At 41.8% G+C, this 21,200-nt stretch overlaps 2 protein-coding genes across 2 annotated transcripts in view; one reads left to right on the top strand and one right to left on the bottom strand.

The window, feature by feature from the left end:
- The first annotated feature begins 50 nt into the window (after positions 1-50).
- Positions 51-4,112, top strand: LOC143291529 (cyclin-dependent kinases regulatory subunit 1-like). Its single transcript, XM_076601431.1, has 4 exons — positions 51-150; positions 1,186-1,278; positions 2,313-2,440; positions 3,096-4,112. Exons 2-4 carry the CDS (start codon positions 1,220-1,222, stop codon positions 3,188-3,190), a joined length of 282 nt encoding a protein of 93 aa, XP_076457546.1. The 5' UTR covers positions 51-150; positions 1,186-1,219; the 3' UTR covers positions 3,191-4,112.
- Positions 4,113-5,557: 1,445 nt separating this feature from the next.
- Positions 5,558-21,200, bottom strand: part of LOC143291768 (nicastrin-like) — a 40,457-nt gene continuing 24,814 nt past the window's right edge. The window contains exons 14-15 of the mRNA XM_076601908.1: positions 21,199-21,200; positions 5,558-12,425 (exon numbers count right to left, since the gene is read on the bottom strand). The exon at positions 21,199-21,200 is cut by the window's right edge and continues 96 nt beyond it. Of these exons, the coding sequence (XP_076458023.1) occupies positions 12,291-12,425; positions 21,199-21,200 (137 nt within the window). The 3' untranslated portion in view covers positions 5,558-12,290. The remainder of the gene's footprint in view (positions 12,426-21,198) is intronic.

Here is a 21,200-nt window from a genome sequence, read left to right as displayed (position 1 = left end):
GGAACAGTTTATTTTAGAAATATATACGATTTCTAGTTTTATAAAAACTTACAGTTGCCGTCTGCAAACAAATGACAAGTGGGCGCAAAATACAACTGTCGTCCTTTTCACGTGTTGCTTGTGACTCATTTGACAAACTTTTCAAATTTGGTAAGTGAGAGGACACAACCACGCAAACACCTTTCTCTGTCTAAGGCACACGACTACAGTTTTATTTTAGTTAGAAGCACGAATTTGGTCGCACAATATTGGAGGAATCGGTAGAACTGGAAAGAACTTTCGATGAGAAGCTTTGAAGTTCGAGTCCACATCCACCTCGACCTCACAGCTTGTCGGCATTCTTTCAATCATTGTTATTAAATTACTTGGCAAACATCAGACAAGTGCACCCGAAGAAAAGTAAGTTACGAGAGGGGGTAAGTGCTTTCAGTCTTTGCAATTGAATTGCTTGGCAAACATTAGACAAGTGCACCAAAGTAACTTCCGAGAGGAGTTACATTTATATATGTATAGCATTAGGTGTCATTCTTTCCTCATCTTGTGTTTTTGAAAGTCAGCATGTTTTGTCATTAAATGTGACACGGTACTGTCAGTAGAATTATTAACACATACGAAATAGATATTAATGTCTGTGTGGAATTATTTTTTTTCTGTTTTGATAATAGTTTTATTTTCCTCCTTCACTTAACGAAACATGGCACACCATCGGATACCGAGCCACAGCATATGGAAAACTTTGAAAGGAAGAAAGGAAAAAAGTCTAAAAAGTTTTTCGTTAGTTTCAGACCTACTTGAGTTTATGAATGTTCTTGTAGAATCTAATGGCAATATCCACATTTCTTCTTATGTACTCTTTCCATTCAGTTTCGTTTCAAAGACAGAAGTTGTAAATTGGTTAAAAACATTGTTATGATAAACTCTACATTGAAATCCAATAAAAGAGTGGAGGGGAAGAAATGTGGAGTAAATATTTCAATGTTATTAACCAATTTACAACTTTTTCTCTCTTAGAAGTGAAACAGTACAGGGGTAGAAATTTGGATATTGCCCACAATGCCATCAATCCAGGCATTCATTGATTCAGTTTACATTTGAAGTTGATGGGGTGGGGACGGGAGAGTTATATGCAAGATGAAACTAACAGTAGCTTATCTTTGGTCCATTTGTGTGGTGTGTGCTTTCCAGACTTGGCTTTAACCATACACCCCAGTTGGCCAGCATGCCAGCAGACCAGATTGCCTACTCTGAGAAATACTATGACGACATGTATGAATACAGGTAAAATATAATTCCTTCCATCTTTGCAACAGTTACACACACACAAAAAAAGAAGAAAAGATCTGAACTTCAATTTATTAATTGTTCATTTATGCATTAAAAAAGATTCCAAAGTACTTATGTTGATTGCTAAGTTTGTGATATGTTCTGATCAGACTCTTTTTGTGTGTGTGTTTTTGTTTGTTTTTTGTTGTTGTTTTTTTGTATGCTCTCAAGGCCTGACCAATGCATGAGTCACTGGTGGATTATTATTATTATTTATTTATTTTAATTTTTTTGTCATTGAAGAATAATGAACAAGTGGTTTTTATGCTGGGTTAAAACAAGAGCTGTGTGATTATCATTAATGGTTTCTTCACTGCAATAGAATTTATTTACAGCTTAGTCTTCTGTGAAGGACTATAGCTCTCAAACTAGAAGGTAAGGTAGCACTTGCTCTTTTTGCTGCAGACTTTAGGGCTACTTGGCGTTAGGAGACCGTCCCAACACTGACTGTCCTGAAGCCCTCCTGGGCAGGAGAGTGGGGATGTGACTTGGGCAGGGCACTTCAAGATAATCAAATTCTAGCCCAGATAGTCTGGACAACAGTTATATCCTCTGCTGTATTGATGGTCATAGAGGGACACAACTTCATACTACTACTTCTTCCTTTGTGAGCTCCAACTCTCACATTCACTCGTATACATGTACATGTGTTGGCTTTTACGTGTATGACCATTTTTACCCTGCCATGTATGCAGCCATACTCCATTTTCAGGGGTGTGCATGCTGAGTATGTTCTTGTTTCCATAACCCACCGAACGCTGACATGGATTACAGGATCTTTAACCTGTGTATTTGATCTTCTGCTTGCGTATACACATGAAGGGGATTCAGGCACAAGCAAGTCTGCACATGTTGACCTGGGAGATCGGTCATCAGGCGCTGTTATGGAAATTTGAACCCAGGACCCTCAGATTGAAAGTCCAACACTTTAACCACTCCGCTATTGCACCCATCCAACTTTCATACAATATGTGTGTGTGTGTGTGCAGACACGTGATCCTGCCACCTGACGTGGCCAAGCTGGTGCCCAAGCAGCGGCTGATGACAGAGACAGAGTGGAGGAACCTGGGGGTGCAGCAGTCCCCTGGCTGGATCCACTACATGGTCCACGCCCCTGGTCAGTACATGCACTGCCTCACTGGGCTCTGTGATATCATGTGTGTGTGTGTGTGTGTGTTGTAAGGAGGTGCCATATATGGTGGCATGCTAGTTTTTTACTGGGTACGTTGGCCATAATTTTATGTGTATACCAAGGCAAGATGGTAGATTGTTGTCATAACCAAGAGGAGGAAGATATTGATATTTATGTAGTGGCTAGCAATCTTCTGTCGGAAACCAAAGCGCTTTACAAACACAGTTACTTGCACAACAGGCTGCCTACCTGAGTAGAGCTGACTCCGTGACTGACAGCTGCCTTTTGGCCCTCATCATTCGTTTGTGTCGTTCAGTGATGTGAAGGCACACACACATATGTTAGTGTTGGTTTTTCTTCACAGCTTTGCCACAGACAACCCCTTTTGTTGTCATTAGTTCTTTTACATGGGCTAAGTTCTTTCTGCATGAAGGACCTCAGTTTATCGCCTGCCCTGAATGACTGGCTTCCAGACCGCCACTGAAGATCCAGTGGAGTGGGAGAAAATTTGGCGAGTATGTGATTTGATCCCTGTACCCTTTGTCAGATTCTGTAGTTTCCTTGGTGGATGCAGAACCACTGCCGCCACTGCACACAGCGGCAGTGGGGAAGAGGTTGATGAGATGTGTGTGTGTTGCAGAGCCCCACGTACTGCTGTTCCGCCGGCCCCTGTCCCAGCAGCCCTCCCAGGGCGCCACCATGACCGGCAACCACCTCCTGGTCGGCAAGGGGTAAAGACACTTTCCCCTCTCCCCGTCATCCACTGCTTGTTGGCTGCTCACACCTCTCTCCTGTGACTCACGAGAGCTGCGTACGTCTTCTGTGATCCCTGCAGACAGCCAGGAGACTGTTGTGTGAGCAGCATTGTTCCTTTGTTTTTCTTGGTGCTGCCTGTGGCTGGCCGGGACCCCATGTTGAACAGTGTTTGCCTTCACAGTCATGTCCTGACTGCTGTGGACTGTTTTATTAGTATTATTATTATTATTAATGTTATTATGATGTGTTTGTCTTGTAAGTTAATGTGTGGGTCTGGGTCATCTCTCCCCAGCCCCCCCTTTCCCTCATTAAGTTTTGGTCGGTCTTCTGATTATAGTTGGTGTTTCTGTTGGAGTTAGTTTCTAGAGGACAAGTGAAATTGCTGGCAGTGACTGACTGGCCTTTTCTGGAAGAGGTATAATTTTTGTTGACATGTAGGTTTGTTTTTTTAAATTAAGAAAATAGCTATCACTTCACTTCTCTTTGACTGTATAAACTGTATCATAACACTTTCCAGTAAGCCTTGGTGATCTGTCTACACCACAGTGACTGTTTTCTTTCCTGTTTTCATTGCACTTACTCAGTTACTGCTGAAACAAACTTTGTGCCAGTTCTTGTTTCTGTTCTTTTTCATGTTAAAAGAAGTTGGAAAAAAAAAAAAGGGAAAAAATTCCAGTTTCCAGTATGCTGCGACTACCCTGTGCCAGTTTCTGCTCACTTTATGTTTTTTGCATAAACTTGTTCATGTTTCATTAAAAGGAAAGAAAAAAAAACTTTACAGTTTGTGACTTTTGCTTTCAATTGTCTTCTTGGGTTGCATTAGAATGCAGTTTGACTACTTTTGAAAGAAAGGAGTTGGTACAGTTTTTGTTTAAATAAAGTATTTCAGAATATATATATATATATATATATATATATATATTTAATGGCTTGTTCCATCTGTATTTGGTGTTGAATGTGCAAGTTTGAGAACAACCTTACCTCCATGGTGAAGGCTGGCTGAAGAGGCAGTGGGATGAAGTCAGCAGGTGGTGAGAATGACTTGGAACACGGTGCTGGGGAGGCCTGAGGCGTGATTTCTGCCTGTTAGGTACACACAGCATACATCCTCTCTGACTGACTGTTGGGGACTCAACACCCTCTCATTTATCATCATTCCTGTTACTTATATTATGACTATTGTGAGTAATAAGTATTGAACTGTAAACAGCTGCTGTGGTTGGTGGTGTGGAGTTATGACTGGGAGGAGGTGAGTTCAGACCCCATGAGGGTGTTTGAGGGTGTTTTTTTGGGGTTTTTTTTGTTGTTGTTGTTTTTTTCAAGCCTGTGGCTGACTTCTGTTCAGAGTTGAGAGTGCTGTGGGCTGAAATGGGAAGACTTGGACCATATTGTTGAGGGTCAATCACTACAGGGATGCATCTTTTGGGAGTGCTGTTCGTTTTCTGACCAACACTGCAAGTGTCTGCATGTCTTAGCCTGATTGATGCCTCAAAGATATAAGCAATAATAATAATAGTCCCAAACCCTAAAAAAAAAAAGAAAAGACCCCAATAGCAGCAGCATCAACACCCCCATCATCTTCAAAAGACAGGAATTGTCCCAAATCCTGGGGCACATATATAAGTGTAGAACTCTCTCCCACACAATGGCCAACATCTGTGGTCAGTGTAGGTCTCCAGTGTCTGTACTGCACCTTATGGATGTCACATGCTGCTGTCTGACCTTCACACTGCAGGTCATGTCTAGCTGGGACATTCTTAGAGCTCTCCACAAAAGCACAACTGGATCAGGACTGAAAACACATCAATCTCCTTGACCCTGAAGACAAAAAAAAACTGGGAAAGAAAATGAGCACAGGTACAGTCATTGGCGCACCTGCTTTACATGCCCCAACTGAACAGAAATTTGAGAAAGACTTCGACGGGCGCAATAGCCGAGTGGTTAAAGCGTTGGACTGTCAATCTGAGGGTCCCGGGTTCGAATCACGGTGATGGCGCCTGGTGGGTAAAGGGTGATTTTTACGATCTCCCAGGTCAACATATGTGCAGACTTACTAGTGCCTGAACCCCCTTCGTGTGTATATGCAAGCAGAAGATCAAATATGCACGTTAAAGATCCTGTAATCCATGTCAGCGTTCGGTGGGTTATGGAAACAAGAACATACCCAGCATGCACACCCCCGTAAACGGAGCATGGCTGCCTACATGGCGGGGTAAAAATGGTCATACACGTAAAAGCCCACTCATGTGCATACAAGTGAATGTGGGAGTTGCAGCCCACGAATGCAGAAGAGAAAGACTTTGTCAACCTCACTCTTCGGCCATCCAAAGAAACAGTCCAGTGAAATGTCAGTCATCGGCTTTATTCAAGTCAAGCACTATCCAAGACATTAGTTTGATGCATGTCTCTACGTGGAATGTACATCAGAAACACTGAGGTCAGTTCACTTCAAACTCTTCCTTACTCACTGACACACCTGAATCTCTTGCTTTCAGTTTCACACAAATTGGTCGCATCTCCCAACGCACTAAACACAATGCTCCACCCACATCACACCGGTGAAGGAGAGGTGAATGAACACGCTCCATGCTTCTAAAAACTATACAAATACACATCCCCCTGCTCCAATTCCAATCCTTTCTATACCTCACATACTGATCAATGAGAATCATGATTTAATCTAAGACCAACAATGGCCATGAGTTTCAAAATATTCTTAAAACGTAAATGAGAATTCTCTCTATAATCAAACATGATGTTCTAGGCCTGTGAGAAACTATGCACCACAGTTGGTATCACGGATGAACACATTTTAAAGTCCCTCAGAAATCTTAACCTCACTTTATCATGTTAGACTTGGTAAAGTGTAAAATGTAAACATTCCTAAAACATCAAAATGATCCTCAGATTACAACAGAGACAGACTTCCCTTTGGTTTTCCAAGATGTCAGACTATTCTTCATTTTTCTTCTGCTTTTCCAAGCTAGCGACACACACTCATATCTAGAGCGGGGCCTCCATGTATATGACCATTTTTTCCCTGCAATGGAAGGAGCCATACTCCTCTTGCCTTTTGTACCTGGTAGTTCTTTTCAGATTCAACTTTTTCGTGTGTGTTGCTCTGTCATCTGCACTGTTCAGTGATTTGTCTGCTGCACTCTCTATACCAGCAGTCAACAGGGAACTACTGGTGTTAGGTCATCAGGAGGCCACGCACCAGAGGAGACCCTGCACAGTTGCTGAGTCACGTAGGTGGTGTTCAGTAGTGCCTTGCTGTCAACATCTTATTCACGAGTTCAACTAAATACCCACAATAAACGCTGGATTGGAATTCCTTGATTTTCTGTATATACAATTTCCCTGTATCTTCTACAGTACATAATGTCAAAATTTACACATTTTTTCAGTATTTCTGAAGAAGCATTCGACATTTTCTTAACGTGTATCACACAGGAGAGTAATTAACTTCCGTGTTCTTTCTGCATGAGAAATGCAGATTAAAGGAGAGATTGTGAACTTCAATGACAGCGTAAAAAGTGCAGCACTGAGCATACAAGGATATGGGCAGCTACCCTGACAATACACTGCCGATAAAATGGATAAAACACACCCAGTTCTTACTGTAACCGCACTTCGAAACAAACATCACCAACATGCACTGACTACAACGTCCATCAACACAATGCATGACGCAAACCACACAACATCTGACAACACATGGCTGCTGTCTTCAATGCCAGCTACATTCATTTCAAGACGCACAAGAAAAGACATCGCGATCAATTCTGACCAATTTGCTGCACAACGTACAAAGTGCTTACTACAGTGAATACAAAACTACAACGATGCGTTCAATGGTTCACTTCAACAATGATCATATTGCCAACAACAGCGCAGGAGATCAACCCCTCACATTATCCCTTCTGTAAAGAAAATGTCTGGAAAAAAACAACAAACAATTCTATATTCTCAATTAAACAAAAACATTCTATCAATATCAGCATGATGCAACACACACACATAAACTTTGTCACTCTCTCACACCCACCCACAATTCTACTGCTGCAATATTGTGCAAATAACTTCACAAAGATGACCTTATTTACAAGCCTGCCAATCGTCTACATAAAAATCAAAAGGATTCATCAATCTAAAAATTATGAAATATAAATCTATCAAATCTGAGCTCATTTACACATGCTTTCCGGATATTTTCAAACATTGTTTTTCAGTGCACACACACGCACACATGAACATACAAAGCATGCATACATATGCACACATAAAATATACATTGGTCGACACCCCCCCACCCCCACACAAATGAAAAACTCAGCAATGTGACAGTTTAAAATGAGTATAATTCCATAAATAAGTGAAAAAATACAAACTTATGTACACTGGTGCTCTTTCAAGTCTAAAAAAATTGCAGTTTTTACACGCGTTCTATTTTGTTGTTATCACCAACATAAGGGCATAGGTATAAGAATAAATGCAAAAAAAAAGAAGAAGAAAAAAAAAGGATATATAATTAAGGGCTGTTTTTGGATATGAATGCTTTAAATATTGTTGACAAAAAGAAACCAAACAATACAGGATTTACATCAATATCTATGTATAAACGATGACCAACAAATCCAAATGACGCAGACTTTAAATCCATGTGAAAATGATATACCATGGTATATACAAATTACATACTCCGGTAAGAACAATCATAAAAAGGGGAACATTGCTATCCCCATCCCTTCCATCCCCTCCCCAAAAAACAAAACAAACAAACAAAAAACAGAAGAAAAAAAAACAAAACAGTACAGATTTTAAAATTCATACACTTTGATTGTTCACAATCCACAGACACCAAGACATGATGTTAGAATAGATGTACACTTGTTTGTTGGCAGCAATATTACTTTAAGGAGAACTGGCTACTGCATGAATTTCCACACATATTGAATACCGGTACTCACATGACAAGACCACACATACCCTTAAAAAAAAGAAGTAAGTTTTTTAATTGCCCTGAGATTCACTGTGGAGCTCAATTCAAACATCACACGAGATCTCTTCGTTTACATATATGTTTTTTTCTCCACCTTTTTTCCCAGAGAAGCATCAAGACCAGAAAATAATCACCCAAGGGATGGTAACTACGCCTGCCTAATCTAAGCTCCTACAATGTTCATCACTTGCTCTCGCCTATGGTTTGGAAAGAGCGAAAGATACAACATCCTCTTTCTGGATGGAGGTGAGGGGGCTGGATGGGGATGGTAGTGGTGATGGTGGTTAAAATGCTTGGGTGGGGGTAGGTGTCCTCAAAAAAAAAAAGAAAAGAAAAAAAGTTAATGGCAATTTACCCGCCGTAATTCATGCACTCAATTCACAAGCCACTTTTGTTTCTGATCATTCACAAAAGTGTGCAGAGATATTTTTTCCAGGTTCCTGCTATAACTAATATGCACTAATTTTGTTCCTGATATTTAAAATGAAATTATCATTGAAGGACAATTCGCAGACTCTCAAAAACACACATTCCTTTCACAAAATTCCAGACTTATGAAGACTGGACCTGTGCATGACTAGAACACAAGGTTTAAGGATCAGCAAAGCGAGAAGTGTTTTTCGTACAGAACACAAATCATCATCATCACAAAGACAAAGAACCAAAATCCATATGCTCAGATGATTACTAACGAACTGGTCACAATAGACATTCACTGACATCTACATTTGTGGATTGTAATTCCTACTATTACTGGTGTGTATGAAATTGGTTCTCATGTGTATGTTTGACCCTGCCATGAAGGCAACCACACACTGTTTTCAGGGGGTGGGCATGCTGGGTATGTTCATGTTCCATAAGCCACTGAACGCCGACATGGGATCTTTAATGCGCATATTTAATCTTCTGCATGTGTATACACACAGTTAGGGTTCAGGCACTAGCACAACTGCACATATGTTGACCTGGGCAATGGGAAAAAATCTCTACCCTCTGTCCTGGTGCTACAACTGGGACTCGAAACAAGGACCCCTGATCAAAAGTCCAACACTTTAAACACTCGGCTATTGCAGCCATTAACTCACTCGGGACGACAAGTTTTCTCCCTTGCTTTTGTCCGACCCTTCAGTTTGTAGCATTTCAAGTACTTCGGCAACACTAAAACGTTGCCGTCGCTGCCTTGTTCGCTCCACAACATTTTGAGAACAGCAAGCAGGCTGGCACGTGAGCAGACGACCGGTCAGTGACTTTGTCAGCATGTGTGCGAGACGGGCAACACATGGCAGGCTGGCCAATCATATTGTAAAGTGACCCAGAATAGCACACTCTGCTTGGCTAATCACAAAATCACGTGTACAGCGCGTGATGGATTTTTATTTCTTGAAAATGCTACTCCATTCCGTCGTCTGAAACCGAATACATTTTATGTAGGAATGCTCACGCATTTGTCCTTCATCCGGAGAGAGTTAATATCACTTCTTCAGCTGATTGTATTATTAAGTTCTCTTCTGCCTGTCTGGGTCTTCTCAGTTATTTGACAACCTGTGAATTTTTTTTTTTTTTTAGTTCTGATGAATCATAATTGTGCAGTGAATACAGTGGTATATTACTGCATTGTGTAAAAAAAAATATCAATGCAGATTCCTTGATGGATATGGTGGATAGCAATACGCACACACGCTCTCAAACAGCATACAAATACAAACACTCACAAACACACACACACACACAAGTACACATAAGCACAGCTCCTGAAACAAATCAAATAAACAGATGAAGACACACAGTGAAAACAAGCAGACAACCTTCTATCCATCTCCATTCACTGAACAGATACGACACCTTTCAGTAAATGTTCACCAGTGTCACAAGGAACTGTGAGCAGTGGCCAAATGACCGTGAGGGAAGTCCATGTACTCAGGTTCAATTCCTACACAGACTAAGAATTTCACTCCCCCCCTCCACTTAGACCCTGAGTGGTGGTCTGGGAGCTAGTCTTTTGGAAGAGACAATAAACCGAACCGAGGTTCTGTGTGCAGCAAGCAGCTATCACACATAAAAGAACCCAAGGCGATAAGAAGAGCTGTCCACAAAAAAAAAAAAAAATCTATCAAAAATCCCATTCCCATTTTAAAACACATACATCTACAGACAGAAAAGAAGAAGAAGAAAAAGTGCTGCACTGTGTTGACAAAATTTCACACAGAGAATTCAGCTGTGACGAAAACTAACACACATAACCTATTCTCACATCAGCTGTTGAATTAACGCATGACTACTGACAAATATAAAACCCTTCAGCGGACCGGTCGCAAGACTGTCAAATGGACAGGGTGTTGACAGGTTGACACTACATCAGGTGTGATTATGCACAGCCGTCAACTGATGAAGAAACACACAGGTAACCACACAGCTATTCAGCATCAAGTATTCCAAGTGAGATTATGCACGACCATCGACTGATAAGGAAAGAGGACAGAGCACATGGCGACAGTGATACAGGGAGGTAACTACACACGTTGGGCAGCTGATAAGGGGACACAACTGATGAGGAAAGAGCAGACCACATGGTCACAGTGATACAGGGAGGTAACTACACACACTGGGCAGCTGATAAGGGGACACAACTGATGAGGAAAGAACAGACCACATGGTCACAGTGATACAGGGAGGTAACTACACACACTGGGCAGCTGATAAGGGGACACAACTGATGAAGAAAGAACAGACCACATGGTCACAGTGATACAGGGAGGTAACTACACACACTGGGCAGCTGATAAGGGGAAACAACTGATGAGGAAAGAACAGACCACATGGTCACAGTGATACAGGGAGGTAACTACACATGTTGGGCAGCTGACAAGGGGACACAACTGATGAGGAAAGAGCAGACCACATGGTCACAGTGATACAGGGAGGTAACTACACACACTGGGCAGCTGACAAGGGGAAACAACTGATGAGGAAAGAACAGACCACATGGTCACAGTGATACAGGGAGGTAACTACACATGTTGGGCAGCTGACAAGGGGACACAACTGATGAGGAAAGAGCAGACCACATGGTCACAGTGATACAGGGAGGTAACTACACACACTGGGCAGCTGACAAGGGGACACAACTGATGATGAAAGAGCAGACCACATGGTCACAGTGATACAGGGAGGTAACTACACACACTGGGCAGCTGACAAGTGGACACAACTGATGATGAAAGAGCAGACCACATGGTCACAGTGATACAGGGAGGTAACTACACATGTTGGGCAGCTGATAAGGGGACACAACTGATGAGGAAAGAACAGACCACATGGTCACAGTGATACAGGGAGGTAACTACACACACTGGGCAGCTGATAAGGGGACACAACTGATGAGGAAAGAGCAGACCACATGGTCACAGTGATACAGGGAGGTAACTACACTCACTGGGCAGCTGATAAGGGGACACAACTGATGAGGAAAGAACAGACCACATGGTCACAGTGATACAGGGAGGTAACTACACACACTGGGCAGCTGACAAGGGGACACAACTGATGAGGAAAGAACAGACCACATGGTCACAGTGATACAGGGAGGTAACTACACACACTGGGCAGCTGACAAGGGGAAACAACTGATGAGGAAAGAACAGACCACATGGTCAGTGATACAGGGAGGTAACTACATACACCGGGCTGCAGCAGATCTGACAAGGGAACACCTTAGTGTACTCCAGTTCATGAATTCCGGCGATGAACAGGGACTCTTTTTCTGAACGACTCACACACAGAATTGGTGATTTTGCATGAGCAGTGTCTTTCCTGAACACACACATACACAGGCACACACTTACACACACAAACTCTACCTCTCTAACACAATCCACACACACACACACACACAAAGATGCATTCCCTAAAAAAACACACAAACACTCTAAAACACACACACACACACACACAAACACAGAAGAAAAGAAAGTTAACACACAAACAAAACACAACACACCCTAACCAAATGTCAATATTACAAATCTGAGCATAGAACAAACAGTCATATTTTCGGAAAATCAATAGCTGAAACAAAAATCATGTGTCCACTTCCACCAGAAACTCTCTGTAGACGGAACGGCGATCAAACAGAAAGTCAGCCCTTGCAGACAGAAAGTAGACGAACACTAGAGACACGATGAGGATCACCACTCCTGTAGCCAACACCCTGGTCTGCACACACACACATCACATACGTGTGGATTAAATATGGTCTGTAATCACTCACACATCACATACGTGTGGATTAAATATGGTCTGTAATCACACACACATCACATACGTGTGGATTAAATAAGGTCTGCACACACACACATCACATACGTGTGGATTAAATATGGTCTGTCATCACACACACATCACATACGTGTGGATTAAACATGGTCTGTAATCACACACACATCACATACGTGTGGATTAAATATGGTCTGTAATCACACACACATCACATACATGTGGATTAAATAAGGTCTACACACACACACATCACATACGTGTGGATTAAATATGGTCTGTAATCACTCACACATCACATACGTGTGGATTAAATAAGGTCTACACACACACACATCACATACGTGTGGATTAAATATGGTCTGTAATCACTCACACATCACATACGTGTGGATTAAATATGGTCTGTAATCACACACACATCACATATGTGTGGATTAAATACGGTCTGTAATCACTCAAACATCACATACGTGTGGATTAAATATGGTCTGTAATCACTCACACATCACATACGTGTGGATCAAATATGGTCTGTGATCACTCACACATCACATACATGTGGATCAAATATGGTCTGTAATCACTCATACATCACATACGTGTGGATTAAATATGGTCTGTAATCACTCATACATCACATATGTGTGGATTAAATATGGTCTGTAATCACTCACACATCACATATGTGTGGATTAAATAAGGTCTGTGATCACTCACACATCACATACATGTGGATTAAATATGGTCTGTAATCACTCACACATCACATACATGTGGATTAAATATGGTCTGTAATCACTCACACATCACATACGTGTGGATTAAATAGGGTCTGAAATCACTCACACATCACATACATGTGGATCAAATATGGTCTGTAATCACACACACATCACATACGTGTAGATTAAATAAGGTCTGTAATCACTCACACATCACATACGTGTGGATTAAATATGGTCTGTAATCACACACACTGCATACGTGTGGATTAAATATGGTCTGTAATCACTCACACATCACATACGTGTGGATCAAATAAGGTCTGTAATCACACACATCACATACATGTAGATTAAATATGGTCTGCAATGGCTCACACATCACATACATGTAGATAAAATGAATGATTATGAACTGCATTGCACTGCCGTGTATTGTATTGTTTGCGACACCATGGTGTGCAATCACAAAGACATCTCACACGTGTGAATTCAAAGAATGATTATGCACTGTACTGCACTGCAGTGCATTGTAGTGTAAGTGATACTTTGGTCCGCAATCATAAACACACATGTAGATCAAATAAGCAAACATGCACTGTACTGCATTGTAGAGTACTGTATTGTATGTAACACACAGACATCATATACATGTGGATTAAATAAATAATTATACACTGTACTGTACTGCAGTGTATTGTATTGTAATGTCATCTGTGAACAATGCATTGCCACATTACAACACTATGCTTGGTTTTCTTTTACTTTTTTTTTCTTTCTAACAACAAATCCTATATTCATGCTTACTTCTAGCTGCTTGTTATAAATAAATAAAGTATGAAAACTTTCCAACTGGTATTTATCATGTGACTGACATGAACTAATTAGAAGACAAAAAAAAGAATTTTAAAAAAGGCACACAAAAAAGGAAGAAGAAAGGAAGCATGTGCCACACTGTCTAAATTAACCCTTTCAGTGCCATGCATGCAAAATTAATGTTCAGTGACAACTATTTGCCAAGGGACATTTGATCACAGAGGGCAATGATTAAAAACAAAAATTCTAGCATGCAAACTACTAAAGGAACATATACATAACCTATACTTTTCTGAAAGGAAAAATTAACACATAATTATGACAATTTCACGCAAATTTAACGATTTGCAATAGGAAAATTCCTGCAATGATGCAGATGGAAAGTTCCACCCTGGGGAACTTTTTTTTTTTTTACACACAGGGAGGGATGAAATCTGTCCTGTGGCATTCAATGGGTTAACTATGATACAAATCAAAACAATGGAATAATATGAAAGAAATCCGTAAGAAAAATGTTATTTTGTTCACAGTCACAGGCATAAAAAAAAACGAGAAAAAACAAACAAAGAGCAACAACAAAAATGGAGAACAACAACAACCCTCAAACTCATTTCAGCAAACAGAACAGACAACAAACGTCTCCAGAAGAACAGTTCAAACAGACAGACAACAATCATCTCCAGAAGAACAGTTCAAACAGACAGACAACAATCATCTCCAGAAGAACAGTTCAAACAGACAGACAACAATCGTCTCCAGAAGAACAGTTCAAACAGACAACAATCATCTCCAGAAGAACAGTTCAAACAGAACAGACAACAATCATCTCCAGAAGAACAGTTCAAACAGACAGACAACAATCGTCTCCAGAAGAACAGTTCAAACAGAACAGACAACAATCATCTCCAGAACAGTTCAAACAAACAAACAACAATCATCTCCAGAAGAACAGTTCAAACAGACAGACAACTATCATCTCCAGAAGAACAGTTCAAACAGACAACAATCTTCTCCAGAAGAACAGTTCAAACAGACAACAATCATCTCCAGAAGAACAGTTCAAACAGACAGACAACAATCATCTCCAGAAGAACAGTTCAAACAGACAGACAACAATCGTCTCCAGAAGAACAGTTCAAACAGACAAGAATCATCTCTAGAAGAACAGTTCAAACTGACAGACAACAATCATCTCTAGAAGAACAGTTCAAACAGAACAGACAACAATCATCTCCAGAAGAACAGTTCAAACAGACAGACAACAATCGTCTCCACAAGAACAGTTCAAACAGACAACAATCGTCTCCAGAAGAACAGTTCAAACAGAACAGACAACAATCATCTCCAGAAGAACAGTTCAAACAGACAACAATCGTCTCCAGAAGAACAGTTCAAACAGACAACAATCATCTCCAGAAGAACAGTTCAAACAGACAACAATCATCTCCAGAAGAACAGTTCAAACAGACAACAAACGTCTCCAGAAGAACAGTTCAAACAAACAGACAACAATCATCTCCAGAAGAACAGTTCAAACAGACAACAATCGTCTCCAGAAGAACAGTTCAAACAGACAACAATCATCTCCAGAAGAACAGTTCAAACAGACAACAAACATCTCCAGAAGAACAGTTCAGACAGACAACTGTCTCTGGAAGTACCAATCTCAAATGGATCAATCCATGACACACAAACAAAGCCAGTAGCACACCATCAGAAACCAGTCTTTCACAACATCTACACATCCATCACATGCAGGTTCCAGTTCAGTTTCTCAAAGATGCATCACTGCGTTTGGACAAATCCATGCTCGCTACACCACATCCACTAGGCAGATGCCTGAACAGCAGCATAACCCATCATGCTTTGGCCTCGAGTGCATGCATATTGTTTGCCTATCAGAGTGGATTTCGGTTACAGAATTTTTGCCACAGGACAACATTCTTGTTGCCATGGGTTGTTTTACAGTGTCCCAAGTGTGTGCTGCATACGAGACCTGGGTTCATCATCTCATCCGAATGACTAGATGCTAAGTTTGATTTTCCAGTCAAACTTGGGAGAAAGAAGGGAGAGGGGAGAAAGAAGGGAGAGGGAGAGGGGAGAAAGAAGGGAGAGGGGAGAAAGAGGGGAGAACACGAACTGACTCCAGATCCTCACAAAAACTGCATTGGCAGGTAAGTCCTGACCATTCTGCCACCTTCCTCTCATCCTCATGAAAGGCCTGAAATGCCAACACCACCAACAGATACGGCAGCAAAATGTAAAAATGACGATAATCTTGTCAGTATCAACACCACCAACAGATACGGCAGCAATATGTAAAAACGACGACAATCTTGTCAGTATCAACACCACCAACAGATAGGGCAGCAATATGTAAAAACGACGACAATCTTGTCAGTATCAACACCACCAACAGATACGGCAGCAATATGTAAAAACGACGACAATCTTGTCAGTATCAACACCACCAACAGATGCTAATGGCACTGAAACAGTGCAGATGGTATGGCAGCAAAACGGAAAAACAACAACATTCTTGTCAGCATCAAACAATCTTGTCAGCAGTAACAACAACACCCACATCCGCAAATGACACTGAAAACGTGCAGATACTGTGGCAGCAAAACAAAAATCAACAACAATCTCTTGTCAGCATCAACAACATCCACAGATGCTAATGCCTCTATAACGGTTGCAGATGACAGGGCAGCAAAACGAAAAACAACAACAATCTTGTCAGCATAAACAACAATACTGACAGACGCTAATGCCACTGAAACCGTGCAGATGCTGTGGCAGCTAAACAAAAGCAAACAACAAACTCCATGCATTTCTGACATGCTCGGCAGTCACCTGACAATGAAACGACCAACAGGTGTGTCTGGTCAAGACCAGCAAAGCTTCGTTAGACAGCCAGACACTGGTCAAAACGCATCAAAACTGTCCGTCTTTTTTCCCCTTCTTCCCACATTCGTAGGCTGGAACTCCCCACGTTGACTTGTATAGATTGACGCCGAGGCTTTTATGTTGATGGCTATTTTTTTCCTTTCCCAACATTCAGGTTGTAACTCTTTTTGGGGGTGTGTGTGCATGCTCGGTGTATTTGTATTTGTATCTGTATTTCTTTTTATCACAACAGATTTCTCTGTGTGAAATTCGGGCTGCTCTCCCCAGGGAGAGCGCGTCGCTACACTACAGAGCCACCCATTTTTTTTTTGTTGTATTTTTTCCTGCATGTAGTTTTATTTGTTTTTCCTATCGATGTGGATTTTTCTACAGAATTTTGCCAGGAACAACCCTTTTGTTGCCATGGGTTCTTTTACGTGCGCTAAGTGCATGCTGCACACGGGACCTCGGTTTATCGTCTCATCTGAATGACTAGCGTCCAGACCACCACTCAAGGTCTAGTGGAGGGGGAGGAAATATCGGCGGCTGAACCGTGATTTGAACCAGCACGCTCAGATTCTCTCGCTTCCTAGGCGGACGCGTTACCTCTAGGCCATCACTCCACATATTTGTGATTCCATAGCTCACCGAACACTAAATGGGGGTAGGGAGGGTGAGAGGAGGAGTGTGTGTGGGGGGGGAGGCATGGGGGTGGGGGGGGAGGGCGAGGGGGGAGGTTGACAGTTTCAGTTTCAGTCGCTCAAGGAGGCGTCACTGCGTTCGGACAAATCCATATACGCTACACCACATCTGCCAAGCAGATGCCTGACCAGCAGCGTAGCCCAACGCGCTTAGTCAGGCCTTGAGAAAAAAAAAGAAAAGAAAAAAAAGGTGAATAAATAATAGATAAGCTTACATAAATAAATAAATAAATAAATAATAATTATAATATAAAAAAGATAGTAGTAATAACAATAATAAAATAATGATAATAAATAAATAAATAAATAAGACAACAATGATAATAAATAAGCAAATAAATGTAAAACATGAAGACACACATTCGCACATACACAGAGAGAGCAAGAGTTGACAGGAGAAGGGAGAGAAAAGGAAAAGTGGGGGGTGGGAGGGGTGGAGAGGCGGGATCGGAGGGAGGAGTTAGGTCAGCCGTGTCATGCAATAAACCCCACTAAAGTGCCAACAACATTTTTTTTTTTTAAACCAGCAGGGTGGAGGTTTTAGGTGGGGGTTTTTTTGGGTTTTTTTTAACCCCCCCAAAATTTTTTAATGATTTAAAAAATTTTTTTTTTTTTTTTTAGAGGAAACGAAATGGTGCAGTACAACAACAAACAGTAGCAGACACAAGGCAACTTGCAAGGCGTGGTGGTGGTGGTGGGGAGGGGGGGGTGTCAGGGGGGGGGGGGATCTGACAAAATGCTGTCACCAGGAAGGGTCACAAGGGCAGAGGTCAGGGAGTAGTAACTCACTAAGGGTCAACACCAGGAGGTGCCAACACACTACACGTTAACGACACACCACCACGACAGCGACTCACTACACTCCGGGAGATGCCAACACACTACACGTTAATTGACACACCACTGACGACGACAACCACGACATCCAGCAATCAAAATGACCGTCACCTCAGGACGTGAGCTCAACGACGGAGTTGAGAAAGAGAACGTCGGCACTGGAGGAGATGAAATAGATGAGGACGAGAGAGACGAAGAGAAAGCCTACACCCACTGTCAGTGTGAGCACCTGGTGGACAGGGGGAGGCAAGTCATGTCATTGTCTCCCTCTCTCTCTCTCTCTTTCTCTCACTTATACAGAATCACATATTTTCACAAATACTGATAGTCTGCTCTCTCTCTCTCTCTCTCTTTCTCTGTCTCTCACACAGAAACACATAACTAGATACACAAACACTGACATAGTGCTCTCTCCCTCTCTCTCTCTCTTTCTCTCACTTATACAGAATCACATATAATACACAAATACTGATATTCTGCTCTCTCTCTCTCTCTCTCTCTCTGTGTGTCTCTCACACAGAAACACATAACTGGATACACAAACACTGACATAGTGCTGTCTCCCTCTCTCTCTCTCTTTCTCTCACTTATACAGAATCACATATAATACACAAATACTGATATTCTGCTCTCTCTCTCTCTCTGTGTCTCTCACATAGAAACACATAACTAGATACACAAACACTGACATAGTGCTCTCTCCCTCTCTCTCTCTTTCTCTCACTTATACAGAATCACATATAATACACAAATACTGATATTCTGCTCTCTCTCCCTCTCTCTCTCTCTTTCTCTGTCTCTCACATAGAAACATATAACTAGATACTCAAACACTGACATAGTGCTCTCTCTCTCTATCTCTCTTTCACTCATAGAAACACATACACATACACAAACACTGACACTGTGCTCTCTCTCTCTCTCTCTCTCTCTCTTGCTCTCTCTCTCTCACATAAGTAGAAACACATACATACATGTATACACAAACACTGACACTGTGCTCTCTCTCTCTCTCCCTCCCTCCCCCCCTCTCTCTCTCCATCCCTCCATTTCTCTCTCTCTCTCTCTCTCTCCCCCAATCTCTCTCTCTCCCTCCCTCCCCCCCTCTCTCTCTCCCTCCCTCCCCCACTCTCTCCCTGTCTCTCTCCCTCCCTCCATTTCTCTCTCTCTCGCTCTCTCTCCCCCACCCTCTCTCTCTCTCTCTGTCTCTCTCCCTCCCTCCATTTCTCTCTCTCTCGCTCTCTCTCCCCCACCCTCTCTCTCTCCCTGTCTCTCTCCCTCCCTCCCCCCCTCTCTCTCTCTCTCTCTCACATACACACAAACTTCCACTCTCACACATACACACACATGCAGAAATACATAAAGCCACAAGCACCGACACACAAATACAATGTATTTGGGAATATAAAAAGTGTCTGAAAAAGAAACACATAAAAAAAAAACAACAACAACAAAAAAGAAAAGAAAGAAAAGTCCAAATTTTCAGTAATTTTTTAAGGGTAAAAAGAGAATAAAAAAAAAAGGAAATATCTTCTACTCTGTCAAATACAGGACAAACAAAAACAAAACTATACTCAGCAAAATGTGAATTATCATCGGTTTCTTCACTTGTGTATAATGATCGCATGTTATTTAGATCCGTGAGCAAAATATTCCATTTTGAAGAAGTCGACATAGCAACGCAACTCTCAAATTTCTCCAAATTACATGCATGAAACACTGTGTTTCAGTCAAGCACGCCTGCAGCATCTTTCTTTGATCCGAACACCAGTGAACTTTGCCAGGTGACTGTGTCTGGACGTGTACTGAATTATTACATAGTAGCAGATGACTGTCTTGTACCTACGGCTAGTAGTATTTGTATTTGTATTTTGTATTTCTTTTTATCACAACAGATTTCTCTGTGTGAAATTCGGGCTGCTCTCCCCAGGGAGAGCGCGTCGCTATACTACAGCGCCGCCCATTTTTTTAATATTTTTCCTGCGTGCAGTTTTATTTGTTTTTCCTATTGACGTGGATTTTTCTACAGAATTTTGCCAGGAACAACCCATTTGTTGCCGTAGGTTCTTTTACGTGCGCTAAGTGCGTGCTGCACATGGGACCTCGGTTTATCGTCTCATCCGAATGACTAGCGTCCAGACCACCACTCAAGGTCTAGTGGAGGGGGAGAAAATATCGGCGGCTGAGCCGTGATTCGAACCAGCGTGCTCAGATTCTCTCGCTTCCTAGGCGGACGCGTTACCTCTAAGCATCACTCCACTAGTAGGAAATCCATTCTGAGACGCAAGGACATGGTATACACAGACTCGTAAACCAATCCTTCCTTCACACAAACATTCAAAAGGCAAAGCAAGAGCAGACTGAAATACAAACACACACACACACACACAAAGTATCACCATCACAAACAGTTTCAGTTTCAAGGAGACGTAAAAGACTGATCCGTGAAAGCAACACACACACATAAACACACACACGTGCACACACTCACACAAATACACACACTCACACAAATACACACACTCACACACACATACTCACACAAATACACACACTCACACACACATACTCACACAAATACACACACTCACACAAATACACACACTCACACACACATACTCACACACACAAACACACACACAAATACACACACTCACACGCACACATACTCACACACACACACACACACCTGTACCCACCCCTCCACCCACCCACCCAGACAGACAGACGGACGGACGGACTTACCT

This window comes from Babylonia areolata, chromosome 17 (assembly GCF_041734735.1).
Source record: "Babylonia areolata isolate BAREFJ2019XMU chromosome 17, ASM4173473v1, whole genome shotgun sequence".
NCBI classification, from domain to species: Eukaryota; Metazoa; Mollusca; class Gastropoda; order Neogastropoda; family Buccinidae; genus Babylonia; species Babylonia areolata.
This window is presented reverse-complemented; position numbering and strand designations above follow the sequence as displayed.